Source organism: Pleurodeles waltl, chromosome 7 (assembly GCF_031143425.1).
Source record: "Pleurodeles waltl isolate 20211129_DDA chromosome 7, aPleWal1.hap1.20221129, whole genome shotgun sequence".
Lineage (NCBI taxonomy): Eukaryota > Metazoa > Chordata > Amphibia > Caudata > Salamandridae > Pleurodeles > Pleurodeles waltl.
In genome coordinates, this window is record NC_090446.1 from 532977535 (window position 1) to 532995809 (window position 18275).

Consider the following 18275-nt stretch of genomic DNA (forward strand, 5'->3'; position numbering starts at 1 on the left):
CACACCAATCCAATCCACCCCACTCCAGACCAATCCACCAAAATCCACTTCACTCCAGTCCCCCACCCTTATCCAATCCACCCCAGTCCAATCCACCACACTCAACCCAACCCACCCCATTCAGTCCAGTTACCTCTCTTCACTCCACCCAAATCCGATATACCCCACTCAAGCCCACCCCTCTGCAGTACACTCCACTGAAGTACAATTCACCTCATGCCAATCCAATCTACCTCACCTCAGTGCAATCCACTCCACCTCATTCTACTCCAATCCAAGCCACTACATAAATCCACTCCACCATATTCCACCCCACTCCAGTCTGACACTCCCTGCCACTGAATCCTATCCTCCTTTACTCAGCTCTATGACATTCTAATTCTCCTAGTCCACTCTACAGCATTCAGACAAATCCACTCTATGAGAGTCTACTCCCCCACTCCACATCACTAACCTTTAGCCTTGCTGAACAGGAGCCACACTGGTGAAACAAAGCCAATGGCTCTTGAATAGGCAAGACCTATTGACTTTGCCAATGCTTGTGTTCTTTCCAAGAAAGTAAAGAAACTCTTGTAATAACAAAACTTCCAGTCTTGCAGTAGAATGCTAATCTGCCTTCAGCACCATGATATAGAATCCCCTGCAGGCAAAATAGATGTAAATATGAAAAAATGCATACATTCTCAGCTAATTTATTCTCCCAGAGATCTAGACACAGGTATTACTTTTAAGTATCTTTTATACCACCAAGAGTAAATGAAACTATGTATGTTAATTTAATATTAAAAGCAAAGTACAAAATTAGGAATAGTGTACAAATCTCACAGGTATAAATATTATTGTATAAATATAATTAATCAAAAATAATTTACATAAGCAACTAACAATGTTACAATAGACGAGCATTGCTCAGCATTATTCCCTGATGTTTTAAAGAGAGAAAAAGAAAGAGGACAGAAGAAATGGAAATAGAAAGCTAAATAAACTAAATATAAAACAGCCAACAACAACTACACAGTAGTACAAAGATGAAACCATATTGTCCTTGTGACTAGCACATCATGTAAGAGTGGGTGAGTTCTACAATCATTCAATCATTCGGAGGTGAAAATCTATTTTGGTAAATCAACTGAGTAAAGTATGTCTGCATTCAACCTCGAGGTAGATACATTGCTGTATCCAGCTGTCCCAAACTATTCTTGATGTTTTTTTGGCGATTATCGTCATTAGCAGTAACCTTACCAGCTCCTAATCCAGACCCAACAGATGTGAGAAAAGAGACACTTGTCATTCTTCCAGTCCAAGATGGATTTTAGCTCTAGTCTTCATGAATCATTGGGGGCAATGAGTCTAAGGCTAAAATCCCAAGGTCAACTATTGAAAAGTTCTGTGATATCTTAATTTGGAGAACTCATCTGATGTAGGATTACATATCCTACTAAAAATGGAGAACAGGAGAAGGTCCCAGAGATGACAGTTGCTGCCTGGGCCTTTGTGTCCCCTGTTGGAGAATAAAGAGCAGTGGCCACCAACCTAGTGTCTGCATCTAATTTATATAACACTGTTGCAAAATGTGCCACCCTCTGCAGCATAATTTGCCTTTTCTTGCCACCTAATTTAGTTGTCCTTGCCACATTATTTGGTCCTCCCTGACACATTATTCCAGTGGCCCTGATGAAGGATCACTTCATTCAAACTAGACATCAAAAAAACTATGCCAGAGGAAAAAAGGAGGAGTTTTGTCAGGTTCCTCAGTGGATGGACTTCTATTCACAGTCTTGGAGCAATGGGAAAATATGCGACTCCAGGTTTTGACTGTCCTTGTCTGCTAAAGTTAGCAGCGACCCCTTCTGGTAGCCATGATGCTGCCAACAATGGAACATCTAAGCAGATAGTGCCCTCCAGGAGGAGCCTAAAAGAAGAAAAACTCAAAAGGGAAAAATCCTCTGATGGTGTTCAGAGACTCCCGGGAGGCTGATGAGGACTGGTACTGATGGTAGAAGACCTGGGCAGTATTACATAAAGGGCCTGGGGCACAAAGGGCTTTTGCACCCGCTTTGCATACTCCTGGGCATCTTTGGCATTACAGAAGGGGCCACAGACGCTTGTGCAGCCCCTTCTGTAATTCAGATAGCATTGACGCACATATAGCACCAAAGCTATCATCAGAGGGCATTCCCTCATTGCATAGGGGCCTGGCCCCCTGCCAGTGACAGAATCTCTTTGCCTCTACGGCCACACCATATAAAAGGACATAGGCGCAGAGGCATACATGCCTTTAGAAGGTGCACTGAAAGTGCGCCACAAAAAGGTGACACACTTTCAATGAGCCTTCTAAAGGCATCCCTCTGGAGGGATGAAAAAGGGTCTCACGGACCACAAGACATCCACTTGCAGGTGGGTGCAATGACTCACGCACTCTGAAAAGTGCAGGTGGGTTATTGCCTGCACAGGGAAACATGGAGCAGCTTTTAAACAGCTGCTGTTTATTTCTCTTGCTTGTGCTACCCTGGCGGCAGAATGCATTTGTGGCTGCCCTATGGACAGCGCATTCTGCCTAATACGGTGCACTTTCCCTGTTTGCACCCAGCACACCTGCTTTAAGGTGCACTGTGGCGCAATCAGGGAAAGTGTGCCCTATGGGTACTTTGGGCAAAGGACTTCAGCAAGGCTCAGAAGATGCAGATAAGGCTGGTGGAAATGCGAGAACTAGGAGAATAGAAAGGTTCAGAAGGGAAGCATCAGGAGCAAGAATCACCAGCAGGAGTGAGGAGAAACAAGCAGGAGCGATGATACATCAGCAGCAGCAGGAGTGAGGAGACACCAGCAGGAGCAAGGATACACCAGTAGAAGCAAAGACACATCAGAAGGAGTGAGGAGTGTTGCAATGGAAAGGAGAAAGACAGGTCTGCTCTTTATGTACCCAAAAACAGGAAGTGACATAGAGGAAAAGGTGAGGCCGCCATGATGGATTGGGAAATGCTGACAGCAATACATGACTGGGCCTCCATGATGGATAGGTTAAGTAAAAACCCTTCCTCATGAATTCTGAGAAGAAGAAACTACAGAGAGCAAGAATACTTCCCCCAAGGAGAGAAATACTTACAGCCCAGCTGACAAGGGAGGGGAAGAATGGTGTCTGTGGCTCCCTGCAGGACTCCCCAGACAGCAGGTAAATGTTTAGGGCACCCGGCTGTATAACAGGGGGACCAGGGAGGCAGGGGATTGAGCTGCAGGTCGTTCTGCGACCTGTGGTGTGACAGATTTGGGAGACTTGTAATATACTTCCAGACCTTGGTGGGTCTCGTTCGGCATGAGTCCTATTTTACTGATTGTTTATATGATGTGATCATTAGAATGTTGGAAGCTCATTTAAAGAGAGTCTAGTGGTAATGCTTATATTAGCCCACTGCACCATCATTCCATTATTTCTTTCAACAAGAAAAATTTCCCATCTTAAAGTGGAGGTTTACAATACTATTATTGCCATTCCTGCAAGGTTCATAACAGTCACTGTACACCAGCAACCTTATTTTAGATCCTTGTGTGTTGGTAACGGGCATATAATGACACTAGTTATGTAACTATAGTGAATGTCTGCTCCTAGATGTGTTATTATTCCCAGCAACGCCTCAGTGCATAGGATTGTGATTACTAAGTGTTCAAGGAGTAAGCACTTTGTTCTAGAACTTGTACATTTTGACAGCGAAGGATTACCCTGCAAGTACAAAAACAGAAGCAATAGCATTAATTAGAGTGACACCCAGGAAGTAGTACAGCACGAGGGTGCTTACTAATCCTGATGAGATGGATAAATAGATGAATTGTTGAATTTTGGAATTTGTATAATAGTGCTGTATGGAGCTAGCTGTCTAGCTGAGCATCTCATCGGTAGCAGTGGTTTGTTCCATCACAGAAAGGCTTCCTCAACGACTGGTAGAAGGATGGCTATACTGTAGATGAGTCGAATCACTGAGAAGTTCCATGATGGAGAAGGAAGATGGCAACACCTGTCTCAGAGGGCAATCACGAGAAGGAGCAGCGGCAGAAGGAGAGGAGTGATGCTGGTGCTTATTCTACAGCCGTTAATGTCGAAGTATGCCATGCCAAAGGTCACTCCAGGCACATGCTTCTGAATCCAGCTCTCATAGACAGTGACTAGGGTATACACCCCAGGAACCTTCGGCAAAGCACAACCAGCTCCCCAGCTTACAATGCCGATCTGGAACCAGGAGCCATTTGATTTACAGGCCAGGGGCCCGCCAGAGTCTCCCTGGAAGAGAAAACAAACAATGCAGTGAGTAGACCTGAATTGTACACAAACACTACTAGGGAAAGGTCACTCACTGCCTTTCCTACACAACTGAGCATGGACTTGGAAAGAGGTCTGGGGGCAAATTGGGCTGGAAAGAGGGCTTCATGGGGCAGAGTCGTATTAAAAAGAGGACTCAATGCCAGATAGGTCACTAGAGAGTTATCCTAGGAACAGATCGTTTTAGTTTTAGAAAGATGATCTTTGAAGGTCCATGCTAAAGAAGGTCCATTTGGGAAACAGATCAGATACATTTAGAAAGCGGATCTAGTAGGGGAGCTGGGACGAGAAAAACGAACATAAGGACATGTTTTTAGCAAATATTGCAAAAAATGTCACGATATATAATTTGGTGCACTTTACATCATGAGACCAGTTTTTTGTGTGCCTGTCTTTTTCATCATTTTAGAAGGTGATATTGTTAAAAACAAATCATTGCATTAAATTTGGGCGAGGGTTGACCAAATTAAGCAAATCATCTCTTGTACGTACTCTTTGCTTTTTTCAGTCCAATTCCTCACCAATCCCTCCTAGAATAATAACAGTTAAACCAATACGCTAGCAATGGATAGGCAGGGCAAGAGGAGGGCTTGAACTTTGAACCAGGTTAGAGATGGGCAAGTTGCTGAACACAGACACAAGGGAATCAGTGATCATGGGTCTTAGCAGGAGGCAGATGCAGTCTGCCACAAATGTGTAATGTTTAGAACCAAATAGAATAGTACATTTATGTATATGTTGAAGTTAAACTCCAAGGGTTGGTCGGTCGTATGTTTTTATATTTAATGTTCGTGAGGGGAGGCTAAACTGTCAATAGGGCCGTTAGGAGAGAGATTCTGGTTCAGATCGCCCTCTGCGTGTCTCCTCTTGACAATCTAGAGTAGGCAAAAAGCGATGTATGGAATGGCTGAATTACCAGTGGTTCGAGATTAATCCAAGCATTCTACCAATCACTTTTGTGTATACTCAAGCGTGTCCCCTTGACAATAAGCACACAGGCCCGGAGAGAAAGATGAAGAGTATATTTTGAAGGTGATTTTGCTTTCACCCACTGCACTATTTCAATTACGGTTTGAATGTAACCATTTTTTGAATTTTAGCATTTTGTTCAATAAATTGGCTCGAAGTAAGGTCATGCTGTAGCCTATGTCATGGAGGTATGATTAGTATTCAATGAAATATTATCGAAGGTTTTCCTGCACAATTACCTCATCACTGATTTCGTTCGTTCGTTACTTTATTTCGTCAAATATTGCCATAAAAGTCAGGACAGGAAATAAATACGACATACATAAATACATTATACAATAAAATATAAGATACAATGCATACAGTTGGCAAGAAGTATATGGATGTCCCCATGATTAAGCAGTATCATTAAGTGTATAAAAATATAAATAACAATTTATAAAATAATTAAAAGCCAGAACTAAGAGGAAAGGAAAAAAAAAAAAAAAATTAATTAACTTGTCGATAAAACAGTGCATCATATACCTTTGCAAGGAGGGGGATGAGCGGGCCACCTGACAAAGTGTTACAATTTGTGACCAAGTCGATTCCTGATAAGGTACACATTATATAGGAATCTGCTTGTGCCAAACACCACTAGTTGTGAAGTATTGGACTGAAATATGCGCACTGCTTCTTTATAGGATCTGACCCCCACATATTTACAAACGGGTTTGATCCACCGATCCCTTGGTTTCTTGTATACTGGGCAAAAGAAGAGTAAATGAACAACGTCTTCTTTAGCCCCTAAGGTACAGAGAGTGCAGAGTTCACAACCTTTTACCCCTCCCCAATTGCATGTGTAAGCATTAATCTGTAAGACCCCGTACCTAAACTGTAAATAAAGTGTTTTTGCCAGAGGAGGGCCGACCTCATCCAAAAATTGTTCGAATTTAGGTGTATCTTTTATGTTTAAAAAATACAAAGTCAGAGTACCAATCGATGAACTATGCAATAGCTCTCCGTTGACATAAGACCAAAAAGTGTCCTTTACATTTTTCCTGGTACATGTTGTCATATTCTGTGGAGCTTCCCATAGGTGTGATAAACCTAATCTCTCGTACCACTTAGATACATATTTTAACCAAGGGGTATTCATATGTCCATCTATCTGAGTTAGTTCAGTCAGTCCGTTCTTGTAATCACTCAACTCCGGGGTTACCCATAGCCTGACCCAATACAGCAATGGTCTTAATAATGCTTGATAGTCTGCTCTTTTAAGATTAATATCAAGGAAAACAGGGACTAGGGGGGTTCTTGTCGGTATTTTAAGTAGCCTTCGTACAAAATGGTTTTCCGTTTTTCCAAAGTTGTTATTGCAATGGAAGCCCCAGAGTTCAGCACCATAAAGGGCGGTCGATTGGGCCTTTGCTTTATATACTTCCAGTGCTGGTGAGATTGCTTTAGAGTAACTGGCTCCGTGTATTTTTAAAATAGGCATTGAGTTTTGTTTAAGGGCTAGGATGCTTTTATCCATCTGCCCTTTCCAGGACAGGTTACTATCCAGCATCATCCCCAGATAATTGAAACTCCCTACCTGTTCCAGTTTTTGGTTATCCAAGGACAGATTATTCCTGAGGGATTTCTTGGAGTTTATTGACATATACTTTGTTTTGGTAGGATTTATTTCTAGCCCCTTCCCCACGCAATACTTCTGGAAAGAATCCACCAAATTCTGTAAACCTCTCGGAGTTTGAGAAATGAGGATGGTGTCATCGGCAAATAGTAATGCCGTAACCGGCTCGCCACCTAGCTTCGGTGAGTCATGTACACAATCCCTTAAATAGATTGGAATATCATTAACATATAGTGAGAAGAGTGTAGGAGCTAACACGCAGCCTTGGCGCACACCACGGTCTACAGGTATGGCCCTTGAGGTCTCACCTTCTTTACCCCACCTAATTTTTGCATAGTTCCCTGTGTGAAGCTTGATAAGTTCTTTAAGTAGTTCCCCAGGGACCGCCATGTTTCTTAATGTAGACCACAACAAATTGCGAGGAACAAGGTCAAAGGCGGCCCTTAGATCCATGAATGCCACATAGAGGCTACCCTTCCTTATGTTTATATACTTCCAACAGATGCACATGAACCTAAACACCTGGTCAACCGTACTTACTTTTATTCTAAAGCCAGCCTGATATTTGGTTAATATTTTAGTCTCTTCAATCCAATCTAAAAGCCTGTTTAAAATATGTCTGGCATATATCTTTTGAAATGAGTCTATCAAACTTATTGGGCGGTAATTACTTGGATCGTAGCGATCACCTTTTTTAAAAATTGTCATAATTTCTGCCCCTTTCCAGGAATCGGGGATTGGTGTGCCTGCCACAATGGAATTACTCAAGTAATTTATGTAAGGCCCCCACACATCCACATCATATTTTAGAAGATCTCCGGGGATTTTATCAGGGCCTGGGGCTTTGCCCAATTTCACAGCTAATAAAACCTTATTAGTTTCTTCTAAACTAAAGGTTAATGGAGCAACACTTATCTCTGAATTTGTCTCATGGTCCTCGAAGGGCAAATTCTCCTGTTTGTTAGCATAGATCTTAGTGAAGTGGTCGCACCAAGTATTTTCATCTAGGAAAATATCCTTTGTTGATCTGCCCTGCTTATTTCCATTAGCGATTAAATTCCAGAACATACTCTGATCCCGTAGCTTAGCTGCATTCAAGAGATCCTCCCAGAAATTTTCATCCCATGTTTTTTTAGCTTGGGCCAACATTTTTTTGTGGGCTAGTCTATTGTTTTTTTATATCCAAGCTGTTCCCGGATTTTACTGCCTGGATTAGTCTTGATTTTGCTATACGACAGTCTTTATTATACCATGGGTTCGCTGCCTCAAGATCATTCCGTTTCCTATTACCATCTTTTTTATAGATTTTGCTCAATAGTGGGGTTAATGCGTCTACCAGCTTAAGATGTATGTCAAGCACACCTTGTGTTCCCACTAATGCTGTCTGAAGGCCTCCTACCGTGTCAGTAAATACATTGTATATATTTCATATCATAGCGTTATTTCAGTTCCCAAGATATAGGGCCATCTTAGGGCACGCCTGTTATTAGTTACCTCTAGTTCCGCGACCGTGGTATTTAATAGGGTCTCTTTTTTGGATTTAAAAATGAATGATTGAGAATCCAGCCATAGTAGGAGGGGAAAATGATCACTCTCCGTCCTAAGGTCTATCTTGAAGTCGGTTATTTGGTCCCATATATTCCGGGTAGCCATTACAAAATCTATATGGGATCTGGAATTTCTCTTAAAATAGGTTGGGGCTGCTGGTCTGTCTGAGCGAAATCGATCATTACAGGCCCTTAGGTCATGCGCCACAGTCAACTGTAAAATCTGTAAGGCGGCTTTTGTGCCTTTAGCTGCACTTACAGATTTTAAGGGCAGGATGTCATTAGCAGCATCTTGATCGTCAAATAATTTTTCCAACCCCGGGATAGGCTCATATTTACAGTTAAAATCTCCACCAACTAACACCTTTGCATTATCTCCTAATGAGTCTAGAACGGAGTCCAAGAGTTCTACTACCTCTGATTCCTTGTTAGAAGGGAACGGTCTGTTATATATATTTATTAGATGTATAGTTTCTTTCCCTCTTGTTTTGATTTTAAGGCCTAGTAGGTCCGGTGAGGGGATGGGTAGCGGGGTGACATCTATTTCTAGGGTCACTTTAACCCAGATGACCAGTCCTCCTGAGGCTCTCCCTCTAGTTGATGGAATAGCATGGGAACAATAGGTTTTATACCCCAGCCTATGGGGGGTTTCTACCATCCAAGTTTCTTGTAGGAGTATGATGTCGTAGTTCTCAATATAGGAGCACCATACCACATCCTCAAGGTTCCTTGCTAAGCCAGCTATGTTCCATGATATCAATCTAATACTTGATTTTCCTTTTACACAGGGAGGATCTAATACTGTAAGTAGGTTGTCTTTTTCTGTAACGTCCTCCAGCTCAACTAAGGGGTTTGGCTCTTTATCTTGGTTGTAGTTTTTACTAGTGTCTTTACTAGTGTCTTTACCCTCCATGGTCACTGAGAGGCACTTATCCGGTACACCCGAACTAGTTGTCTTACTTAAAATAGAATAAGGGGATTTAACGTTGTCTACCAATTTAACTGTCCTTGTATTTCTGGGACTCGAGGGTACTATAAGTTCCGGTTCAAGATCTTCTATACTCTGTTTTTGTTCCCACGTCTGGGTATATACTAACGTTTCTGTGATGGGATCCCCTGCTCCTGGGAGTCAATCGTTTTCGTCCAAAGTGCTCAGTACCGAAAAGGTATTTCCAGTTGGGGTATAAGAGCTAGTGTTTCTTCTAATAGTCAAGGGTCTGTGTTTTTTAGAAGGTTCTGATGTACTGGCTAAGTGTCGATAAAAATAACCCAGAGGATGCACACCCACGTCAGATTCCTTGCTATCCAAGGAGGCTGCTCTAAGAAGGACAGTCGCAACATGTTGAGGGTGCCTAAAATTGACAATTACACAGTCTCCCTTACATTTTTTCCTTGCGTTTCCGATCCATGGTATCCGTCTAGTAGACAGTATTTGATCGGATAGGTGTGGGGGGAAACCACAATTTTTGTTTAACCAGGCAACTGATTTCCGTTTGAGAGAATCATGTGATTCCTCACGGAAGTTCACTGCTGTTGGGTCTAAGGGAGGAATGTTCGAAAGGACTATGACATAGGGTTCACAATCAGGTGGAAGGTTAATAAAATTTGGTCTGTTCACAGGAGTAGTGTTCCTCACAATATTAGATGCAGCTGCTTTCATATGAGGGGTACTATCCACCATACTTGGTGGCTCCCTATATTCAGGTAAACGTGGCCTCTGTGCTTCAACCAATTGTTCAGGGTTGCCGGATTGGACGGATAGCTCAGACTGTTTCATAGTCTGTTCCATATACATTTTGTCTAAAAGACCACCCAACCTAGATACCTCCGTAGATAGTAATTCAATCTTTTCCATAAGAGGTTTAGTCATATGGACTAGTTTTTCCTCAAATAGCTTAGCGATGTGGCCCAAGAGAACACCATTCACATCGTCCTTGTTAATTGTAATCCCATTTTCAGCTACATTACTTCTATGACCATATTCTATCATTGGTCCTATTGTTGGTTTGAAATGAGTGTTACCCCGCTTGGATAGCATTTTTCTGCATTTTCTAACAGCTCTCTTAGGGGGAGAGTGAGACGATGCAGGCTCACTCGGGGGCTCCAATGGGACTTGATTTGGTGGCTCTAAAACTAAGGGTAAAGCGGCTGAGTTTTCCAAAGGGAAAGCTTCAATATTAAGGGGGTCCATCATAACAGAACCGCTACCATTGTTTACAGGAGAAAACATTTCTGGGGTGGACTCCTTCCCTAAGGACTTCCTTCTATCAGTGTTTATCTTGCTCACCATTTTAACCAGGTAATTATCCAGGGTGGAAATATTCTTAGCCATTCTACACCGCCTTCACGAATATGACGACCACTACTAGTTTTTGATAAATACTAGACTGTCTAGTTTTATGGCCCTGCACTACACAGAACTTTTATATCGTTTACAAAGTATAGGGCCTCTACATATATCAGCAATAACACAGAACAGCAAGTGTATAACACCCAGAAGACACAATGAATCAATTTAAATGGAGCCCAGGTATACAGCTTACTAAAACGTTATCAGATTCAATAAAAACACTTACAATTAACTGCTTAGTGAACTTGCTCAACCCGACCCCTTCTGGCCCCCTTCTGGCTCCCTAACGGACTCACAATGGCCTGTCCTTTGCCCGACCCCGCTCAGCCAGGGGCAGGATCAGTTTGATATCACCTTCGGGCGTGTGAGATCCGTTTGTTCTGCTTCCGTGGTGCTAGGGGACCTGGCTAAAGTAGTCCCGTCCTGGTCCGTCAACGCTCCTCCCACACAGCGGTCGCAATGTCGGGCGACGGCGGGGGGGAGACGTGGAGGTCAGCAGAGGGAACAAAAGGGACAGCACCCCCCGAGGACCACAAGGGCACACAGGTATGCTGCACGATACAGGTGTAATTAAATTACAGCATTAATATGTCTGTGACCAGATATTAAAGAGGGGTGGCCCAGCCCAGCCTCTTCCTGTCGATGACGGGCGAAGGACGGGCCCGCCCTTGGCCCGGGCTTTGCCCGGGCGCCGCCCGCGCGCGTCCCGCGGTTGCGGGCGCGCTGTGAAGTTAAGAAGGGCTTCCCGCCCTATCAGCAGCTGAGGCTGCCTCCGACAATGTTTAAAGGGCTCCCGCCCTGGAAAGAAGCTGTGCGCGTCCCGCGGTTGCGGGCGCGCTGTGAAGTTAAGAAGGGCTTCCCGCCCTATCAGCAGCTGAGGCTGCCTCCGACAATGTTTAAAGGGCTCCCGCCCTGGAAAGAAGCTGTGCGCGTCCCGCGGTTGCGGGCGCGCTGTGAAGTTAAGAAGGGCTTCCCGCCCTATCAGCAGCTGAGGCTGCCTCCGACAATGTTTAAAGGGCTCCCGCCCTGGAAAGAAGCTGTGCGCGTCCCGCGGTTGCGGGCGCGCTGTGAAGTTAAGAAGGGCTTCCCGCCCTATCAGCAGCTGAGGCTGCCTCCGACAATGTTTAAAGGGCTCCCGCCCTGGAAAGAAGCTGTGCGCGTCCCGCGGTTGCGGGCGCGCTGTGAAGTTAAGAAGGGCTTCCCGCCCTATCAGCAGCTGAGGCTGCCTCCGACAATGTTTAAAGGGCTCCCGCCCTGGAAAGAAGCTGTGCGCGTCCCGCGGTTGCGGGCGCGCTGTGAAGTTAAGAAGGGCTTCCCGCCCTATCATCACTGATTTAGAAAAGCTAATGTGGGAGATAGAAAAGATGAATTTGCAAAACACACGGGGTTAAGAGAGTGAGATACAAAAGGGGTATGAACATAAGCTGACGTGTAGTGGGGTGGTATAACGAGATGCTTTTTCATGGCAGATGGTTTAGAGTCAGTATCTTCGATAATCTATCTGGTAGGATTAGCGCACAAACCTGAGAGCCATATAGGGTTAGAGAGTGAACTCAAGAGGCCGATTTATCAGAATAGACAGGCAGGCTGGGAGAGGGGATGTTGGGAGGCAGATGGGATTACTGAGGAACCTGGGGATAAACGAGTTTAGAGAGAGTATTGAGGGAAGTGTAGTTCTAGAAAAGGCATTTTAGGGGCAAAACTGGAAAAAAATATTGGAAAGGTCCGATACAGATGAAGTATGTGCTCAGTTGTACCACTGGTTTCACCAGGGACGCATGCATTGGGATAAGAGCAAACATATAGTACGATCCAAGACCGAATCATGAGCACAGGTAAGTTCCTGTGAGGCCACTAAGGTGGAATACCATATACTTCCTTCGAAGAGACCGATCCCCACCCCTTATTGTCTGGCTATCTCGTATTGCTTACTTCCTCCTCTTGCACCTGCATAAAGGTCTGCAAGTTAATACAGACTATCCGCACGCAAGCATGAGACAGACAGCAAGATGATACTATTGTATATTGGCCAGAACCACTGGGAGAATGATGTGACTCGTTGAGTTCTTAGTGAATGTAGTTCTCGCTTGCTCAATAAAGATAGCATTCAGAAGTGCAGCAAAACATCAGTCTGGTTGGTTCAGAGGATTATGGGGCTATAGGTGTCAGGTATTTGGGTGATCATTCATGGCAGACTGCACTTGTGTCCCTTGCAGCTTCACCTGGTGGAGCTTTGGGACGAGTTGCTGAATGGTAAGTATCTCGTATCTCATTGCTTATTTGAGATGGTAGGGTTATAGATCAGATGTACCCCTCCACGTAAGTATGTGAAAGCTAAAAGCAGTGTTTGTGGCCTTCAAAACCTTCTTTCAGTGATCAAGTTCAACTTGATAATCATACATAATGACTCCAGCACAGGGCTCATTTCAGTTTCCTCTGCCTTCAATTTACTTAGTTTTTGGGTAAGTGTAGATGCGTGGAGCATGCTCACCTCTGGAGCACTTAATCAGAGAGTACTTAACATCTGAGGCTTGTGGTTAACTTATTACACGCATTTTATCAACTCATCTCAACTTAAAATGCAGCAATCTTCCCTTCTAGATGAATAGGGGAACTAATCTATCCTCAAAATTGACTGCTGTGAGAGATTCCAATGGGTTTTTCACTAAAGCATGATTACTGGGTGTTTCACAAGATCACGTACAGCCTAAGAGAGGCAGTCAACTTGCCACTTCAGCCTGGGCCACAAAATCAGTTTTTTAACTACTACATCTCTACTATGGGACAGGCAACTGACTCCCTGTAAAACAAGACTACCAAAAAATGAGGGGCGTATCCTCCATGCATCCCTGTATGAGTGCTTGAGGTATTAGTCTTTGCAAACCTAGGCACTTCCTCAAACCACCTGGATGTTTTAGCAGATGGAAGGAAATCTTCCTCAAGGTCCCAGTCATAAGAGCAAGTGGCTGATGTGTTGCCAACCTATGGGACCAGGCTGGCAAAATACTTTTTCTGCATCCTGCGATGCTATCAAATGCCAACTTATGTTTCTTTTCATCTTTTAACTTTTTAGCAAGTGTCATTTGAAGCTTGTGTTACCTCACTATAAATTGTTTGCTTAAACTGTTTGCTTTATGTGACTTACAGATATTGTCTTGGAAGACAGCTTTCCATGCTCGTATCACTTCTGTGGTGCATATTGGTCAGAAGCAGGTACTATATGCCCTGGGACTATGCCAGGTGAAGAATGGGTACTTTTGTCACTCATAGCGGTGTTAATGCAGAAAATGCAGCTTGCATGATCAGCATTACCAGATGGATATGCACGGTTCTCTCAGCCAATTCATTTGTATCTCACTAGATATGTTGCTATCTTAATTTGGAAGGCCGAACTTAGGTTTTTGGTGTAATGGTTGCATTAGTAGGGGATTGGTAGAGTTTTTTGTACAAGGCACATCATTTTGAATTTGATCTTGTGCTCGACATGTAGCCAATGAGGACACCTCATACTGGGCTTGGTACTTTCGTCACCTCACTTTAGTCAGGGTAAGGGAGTCATACAGCTAAGATAACCCCTGTTCACCCCTTTGGTAGCTTGGCACGAGCAGTCTGGCTTATCGCAGAGGCAATGTGTAAAGTATGTGTACAACCACCACACACACACACACACTAACACAGTGAAAATACTTCAAAAGGACACCACATGAGTTTAGAAAAATAGCCAATACTTATCTGAGTAAAACAACAAATATCCAACATACACAAGTCGAGATATTGCTTTTCAAAAGTTTAAACAAGTCTTAATCTATAGGAATCAATGGATGTATCTCCTTAGCACAAAGTAACTAGGATGCATCAAAAACAAAGACAATGCGGGTCTCAGGGGAGAAGAGGTGCTGGAAAAGCAAAGCTATGCGTCGGTTCCTTACTGCTCAGGTGAGGTGATGCATCGATTCTTTCCTCACAGCTGAGATGATGCATTGGTTCCTTACTGGCAGGGTAGGTGGTGCGTTGATTCTTTACTCGTAGGAAAGGTGATGAGTCAGTTTCCAGACATGCAGCCTTGGTTCCGTACTGTGGTGCAAGGTCAATTAGAAATTGGCACCCTAGGACGATGCAAAGAAAATTCAGACGCGCTATGTTGATGGGACCGCAGTGAAACCGGTGCTGCGTCGATTCTGCAGCCGTGAGACAGGCGTTGCACTGATTCTTCCTGCGTGGCGCGTCGAAGTGTGGATTTTCTCCTTCAGATCATCAGCTTGCACTACAAAGGGTCCAGGAACTGGAGTTGGCACCACTTGGCAAGTCAGAAATCTCAGCAGAAGAGCCCAGGCACTGGCACATGAAGTCTTTGATGTTTCTGAAACTTCTTATCAGGAGGCAAGCTCAGTCCAAGCCCTTGGAGAACCTTTGAAAGTAGGATGTCGAAAGCCAAGTCCAGTCCTTTCACTTCTAGGACAGAAGCAGCAAGCAGCAGGCCAGAAGAACAAAGCAAGATGCAGAGTGGAAATCGCTCCTACAGCATCCAGCTCTTCTTCCTGGCAGAATTTACTCAGTCCAGAAAGATTCTAACTCTGTGGTGTCAGAGGTCCAGTACTTATACCCATTTCAGTCTTTTAAGTAGGCAAACTTCTAAAAGAAGTATTGGTAGTGCACAAGACCCTGCCTTTCTAGGCCTTGGACCCAGACACATTCCAGGGGGTTTGAGACTGCTTTGTGTGAAGACGGGCACAGCCCTATGCAAGTACATGTGTCTGCTCCTCCCAGCGCTCTAGCTCAGGAGGAACCATCAGCCAGGTGATGGGCCATCAGGATATGCAGGGCACACCTCTGCTCCCTTTGTGTGATTGTCTAGAGGGAATGCACAAACAGCCCAACAGTCATCCTGACCCAGACATATATTTCACAGACAGGCAGAGGCACAGAATGGTTAAGAAAGAAAATGCTCACTTTTTAAAAGTGTAATTTTCAATCCTACTATTAAAAAAAAACTTCCCCAATAGATGTATTTTTAAATTGTGAGTTCAGAGATGTCAAACGTCAAATCTCTATCTGCTCCTAATGGGAAATTACACTTAAAAGATATTTCAAGGGAATCCCTATGTTATCCTATGGGAAAGATGGTCCTTGCAAAAGTGAAACACAAATGTAGCTGTATTTTACTATCTGGACATGTAAAACACACACAGGTACATGTCCTACCTTTTAAATACACTGAATCCTGCCAATGGGGCTGCCTTTGGCCTACTTTAGGGGTGACATATTTTAGGGGTGACATACATGTAGTATAAGGGAAGGGTTTGTGCCTGGGAAGTTGGTGCACTTGTCAGGTAGACAGGGCAGTTTAAAACTGCACACACCTACACTGCAGTGGCAGGTCTGAGTCATGTTTACAGGGCTAATTGTGTGGGTGGCACTATCAGTGCTGCAGGCCCACTAGTAGCATTTGATTTACAGGCCCTAGATACACATTTTGCACTTTACTAGGGACTTACTAGTAAATCAATGATGCCAATCATGGATAAACCAATCGCCAATACATTTTAGACAGCGAGCATATGCACTTTAACACTGGTTAGCAGTGGTAAAGTGCCCAGAGTCTTAAAGCAAACAAAAACAGGTCAGAAAAAAATAGAAAGAAGGCAACAAGAAGTTTGGGGATAACCCTGCAAAAAAGGGCCAAGTCCAACACCCTGTAAGGCCTCAGTAACACCATTGCAACAGATGTTGTGGGAGAAGGCTACAGGAACGACAAGGGCAAGGACAAACCCTTGTGGCAACCATAACAACAAGGCTCTGCTTATGAGGTGACTATGTTAGAACATTTCACTGATCACATTTTTTAGCATTTGTGTGAATGATAGCTCCGTCCAATTTGAGGCACAGGTCACATACCACACATGTTGAAGCCAGTGTGGGAGAGAAGTGAACAGATGAAGACCTATGCATTTGTAGCAAAGCAGAACCTTATGGATCTCAGATTTCAGTTTAGTGAACTAGAGAAAACTGAAACACAATAACAAACCTTTTGCTTACCACCTTCATTATGAAGGTTCGTGCTTTCACAAAAGTAAATTTCAATTTTTTGGAAAACCCCCAACTGATACTGCATGGCCTCTTACCTGGCAGGAGTCCTTTTGACCCTTCTCATAGCCCGCGCAGATCATGTCCCTCAGTATTATTGGAATGCTCGGGCTCACAAGTGAATACTCATGGTAAAGATCATCACAGGTCTGCTGGTCAATAAGGGGGAGCATCACTTGCTGCAAAGTCTTTGGATAGTTGAGAGGCCCTATGGATGTAACAGACAACATTTATTTGCTGGGTTACTCTCATGAACATGCACAAATAATCCCACAACGAATTATAAACAGGCAGGCAGACAAGATTATATTAAAATCATCTTCTGTTTTAATAACAGAACATATAAGTGGACATTTTGTTACACCCAGCATGCCTGATATGTCTTGTAATATCTACCAAAACGTATGTGATTAAACCTTGTGTCAGCATTTACTTGTTGGACTTTTTCCTGCTGTTTTTCTCAACACATCAGGCTTCATATATTACCCTCTTCTACTCTCTTCCTAAGGTTTCAATTACTTTCTTTCTTGGCTTACTGACTGCTTTTTCCCTTGCATTCCAGTCTGTTTTTTACCTGAGCCACCAACCTGCCATTGTCCCAGTCACCTCTAGTTTCTTTTCTTAATTTTACTTTCGTCCTTGGCATCATGTTTACTCTCTTTCTTAGCCTCCACTCTGTTTTTCTCCATAATTCAAATTTGCTTTCTTGCTGTGCCTTCTGTCTGCCATATTGGTTAGTCATCATTCTTTTCTCTTCAATCGTCACCACTCTGCTCTCTTTCACAGCTTCCAGTTGACTATATTATTTAACAGCTACCTTGCTCTCTTCTTTGGTGTCCATACTGCTCCCACACTTGGCTTCTAGTCTCCTTTTGTCCTTTGCCTCCATTTTCTCTCTTCCTCTTCCTCCAGTCTGCTCTCTTCCTCTATGTCTGGTCCGCTCTGTTCATGTATCTCCAGTCTGCTGCCTTCCTCCGTTTTCAGTCTACTTTCTTCTTCTACATCCAGTCTGCTCCTCCTCTGCTTCCAGTCCTTTCTCTTCCTCTGCTTTCAGTCTACTTTCTTCCTCTACTTCTAGTCTGCTCCTCATCTACTTCTAGTCTGTCCTCTTGCTTGGCTTCTAATCTGCTCTGTTGTTTGGCTTTTAATCTCTCTTGTTTGGATCTGTTAAGAAGACTATTCTGCTGTCTTCAACAGTTTTCCCTCTGGCTTGCTCCTTCATCTCTTTTTTTCTTTTTATTGCCATTCATTCTGTTCATTTGCTTACTCTACCATATGCTTTTTCTAGGCGCTCCTTGTGTTCTGTTCATTGAGCAGTCTTCTTGCTTAGTTTCCTCAAGTCTGCTATTTTCCTCCATCTATAGTCCTCTCTCTTCCCACAGTGCTGTCTTTCCTGGC

General features: G+C 43.6%; 1 protein-coding gene across 1 annotated transcript in view; it reads right to left on the minus strand.

Annotated features, from left to right (window-relative positions):
- Positions 1 to 688: 688 nt before the first annotated feature.
- The window catches only part of LOC138304300 (serine protease 33-like), a 229764-nt gene continuing 212177 nt past the window's right edge, over positions 689 to 18275 (minus strand). Inside the window, exons 5-6 of the mRNA XM_069244252.1 lie at positions 16916 to 17085; positions 689 to 4273 (exon numbers count right to left, since the gene is read on the minus strand). Of these exons, the coding sequence (XP_069100353.1) occupies positions 4016 to 4273; positions 16916 to 17085 (428 nt within the window). The 3' untranslated portion in view covers positions 689 to 4015. The remainder of the gene's footprint in view (positions 4274 to 16915; positions 17086 to 18275) is intronic.